Source organism: Monopterus albus, unplaced genomic scaffold (assembly GCF_001952655.1).
Source record: "Monopterus albus unplaced genomic scaffold, M_albus_1.0 scaffold76.1, whole genome shotgun sequence".
Classification (NCBI taxonomy): domain Eukaryota; kingdom Metazoa; phylum Chordata; class Actinopteri; order Synbranchiformes; family Synbranchidae; genus Monopterus; species Monopterus albus.
Window position 1 is genome coordinate 542,674 of NW_018127956.1, and position 3,409 is coordinate 546,082.

The 3,409-nt window shown below is 40.0% G+C and overlaps 1 protein-coding gene across 1 annotated transcript in view; it reads right to left on the reverse strand.

Moving 5' to 3' along the window:
* Positions 1-296: 296 nt before the first annotated feature.
* The window catches only part of mss51 (MSS51 mitochondrial translational activator), an 8,037-nt gene continuing 4,924 nt past the window's right edge, over positions 297-3,409 (reverse strand). Inside the window, exons 6-7 of the mRNA XM_020606084.1 lie at positions 1,267-1,360; positions 297-921 (exon numbers count right to left, since the gene is read on the reverse strand). Coding sequence (XP_020461740.1) covers positions 714-921; positions 1,267-1,360 — 302 coding nt within the window. The 3' untranslated portion in view covers positions 297-713. The remainder of the gene's footprint in view (positions 922-1,266; positions 1,361-3,409) is intronic.

Sequence of the window (3,409 nt, forward strand, 5' to 3'; positions counted from 1 at the left end):
AAAAAAGCGGTCATATAAAAAAAAAAAAAAAAAAAAAAAAAAATAGAACTGCATTTAAACAAGATCACTGTAATAAGACAATGATCTGTAAACATAACTAAATCACTTTAACACATATAATTAATTGCTATAATGTGCTGTAACATTACAAACCAGTCATCTTTTTTAATGGAATCAGTGGCTGTATCTATATGGATAAGGGCATGCACACACCACTGTGTGAAATCTTTTGCTCAGAGTACTTTTTGTGCTGAACAGGCATTTTTATATCTGCTACAGAGGCATAATGTCTTCTAATTTGTCAACTCCTGGTAATATAATGCTATCCCATAAGTTTTCTTCATCACCACAGGTGGTGTTCATCTTTTTGTTTTTCATCCAGTGTTCATGAGTCTGACTGACCCACTGCATTATTGGCTTTTTGAGACTGTGTCAGATCAGGTAATTACTTCGCTCTTGGTAATACTGTATGTAAGCCTCTAGCATATGTTGTGTTTTGTATTGCCTTGTACAGTATGCCACAGTGAATGTGTGTCTTTCGCAGTGAAAAATGCTCTCAACAGGGTATGTAAGCTTTGGCATCCACCTTTGCTAAGTGGCTACACAGCGAAACAAATGCCATAAAGGCTGCAGGAAGCCCTTCAGGGACCCCAGGAATTCCCAAATTTCTATTTTGAAAACCCAATTTTTAAAGAGCAGGACATGTGAGACTCTTAACTGTCTGGACCTGGCTCCTCAAAGTTTTCTCGAGGCAGCAGTCCCTGGAAACAGACATAGTGAGAGTTGCAGTAGACTGGGGTTTTGTTGGGACAAGCCTGGACCTGCTCTGGTTTTTGTGAGGAGAATGGGTTGGATCCACTGTCCCTGATGTGCATCTCCAGCTCCAGCAGAATCTGCAGTGAGTACTTAAGCTCCATCTCACTGTGGGAAGAAAGAGATGGTGAAGGGATCAGTTAATCAAGTAAGTTTTGTTTTATGGTCCTCATGCGAGACTGGTGGGAGATTAAACACCTGTTCATAAACGTATTTTAACATCAACCTACAAAAAACAGTTTGAGGCAAGGAACCATATCAACATCAACAGAAGAGAAAGAAAAGCGACAGGTTACTCCAAGAGTTTTGGATGGCAGACAGTATACAGTCTGAGCTAGAGGCCCACTGGCACAAAGAATTTCATATAGTCACTATTGCTTGCAGGGCAAGGAATTTCATTATCTCTGCTATAAAATTTGAAACAGGTGATTTTTTTTTTCAGTAAAATCTAACCTGTACATGGTGAAGAAGGAAGGGATGTTATAGTCTCTGAGCAGCAGAAGGGTCGGCAACCAGCCTTCTACCAGACCCTGGTTAGCATGGAACCCTGTGTTAAAACACATAAAAAAAACACGAGAGTAGTTATATAAATAAGATGCATAGAGTACTAAAGGCCCTCAGATAGACATAACCAGAGAAAATGTTCCTTTTAGTTTACTTGCCCGTTCAGCAGATAAGGAGCAATGTTAATATTAATTTGGAATCATATTTTAAACACTTGATGTAGTTCAGGGAACAACACTAGAAAGAAGCTGATTGAGAGAATACTTTTTCAGAGCCTTTAAACTTAGGACAAGCCACTTTTGCAGCTACCTCTCTGAATATGGCAATTTGACACACTAAAAAGCACTTAGAGAGCTGTCTGTTTCTTGCCACATCCATCTCACACAGGCCGACAGAGAAAAAGTGAGGTCTTTTTCCCAAGTGAAGTGACTATCAAACAGATTAGGCTTGATAAGTCTCCAGCTGGCTGTCATTCCTTGTTAGCTAGAATATATGTTGTCCTGGATGTGCCACTCAGAATGTTTTGCACTCAGTCTAATTACCAGTCAATATGACAAACGAAATCTCATTTTTAGCAAAGAAGTTGACTTCATTTAATAAGAACTTCAGCTGGACTGGAGAAAGCTGGATCTAACTTAACTTGCACTACACCAGCTACCACCACATAAACAATTCACCACCTAAGCCTTGTTGGATTCATAATCCTGGAGCATAATAACTGACAGATATCACTCTGATTTATAGTAGTATGCTTGTTGTTGTTGTTGTTGTTGTTTTTTGTGGCTCTTCAACCACCTGAATAAGGTTCAAGTTACCAATGCAGCATATATTGTAAATCCATGCAACCACCTTAAGTGTCCTGGAGTCAGACAAAGCCAGAAATGCACCAGAGAATGTCACAGCGCCAATCACAAAAGTTAGTCTGTCCAAGAGACTGACGCAGATTAAAATTCAATCCGCATCAGGGAAAAGTGTGCAGGTGTTGTGTGATGAACATAGTGGTGTGTATATTGCTTTTGTGTGTGTCAGGGCATGCACACAGATGGTGTCATGTTATCTACCACCTGCCACATCCTTCCAGAAAACTCACACAGCAGAAAGAGAGAATACTGATGTAAATAATGCACACTATGCTGCAATCATCCCTGAGGTTACACTTGTCATCATGATAAAACATTTAAGAGGGAATAAGTGTTTAGGAGTTTACAGTCTGACTATAAATGCCTGTAGTCATTGCAAGTCCAAATTTGGGCCATATGGTGGATAAAGTAATAGGCTTTCTTTGTTTTCTTGTGTACCAATAATAACCATGAGTTTATTCTATAGATAAAACACTATCTGGATATTGTGCTTGTGTTTTTGAAGCACCTGTTTTCAGCAGTCTGGATTTGTAGGACTGACATTACTAAGCCCAGTATTCATCTCCTTTTTGATCATCATATTTTTCTCTAAGGTCAATGCCTCCCTGTTTCCTCTGTTTTCCACTGCTTTTTTTAAGCCTTCCCCACTCTCATACCTTCCTGTATATTCCTTTTGTCATGCTGCCTGCTCCCTATCACTTAAACAGTGTCATAATGCAGTGCTTTGCCAGCTGTGCGATATGAAATGCAGCCAGGTATTCAGGAGGCTTATTCACAGGGTGACTGATTCCTGTATATTTAGCTCCAACGAAGCCTGCAGTGATAACTGAGCCAGGGGTAATGGGTGAGGTTGGGGTGCAGCTTTTCTGGTCTTTTGCAGATTAAAGAATCAGAAAACAAATTCAGTGCAGGAGGTTAGGAGGTGTAGGGTTGTAATGAGGTGGTTGGGATGGGTAGTCAGACAGGTGACGTGATACATTTCAGTTTAATATTCTAATTTTTCACAAAATGGAAAATGTTGCATTTGCCTTTTGTGCCGTTTTCCAAAAGTATTAACTAGTACAGAATTCAGAAAAGGGCTTTTAAAAGGTAAGAACTGACTGACTGAAACCAGCACAGGGATGGAGAGGTTGTATTAAATCAGTGATTTTGCACGACTTTGGCATGCAATGTTTGCCAGAGTGAAACCGACTGGGTGGACAGAGCCTCCCCTTTCAAAAGGACAGCTTGCT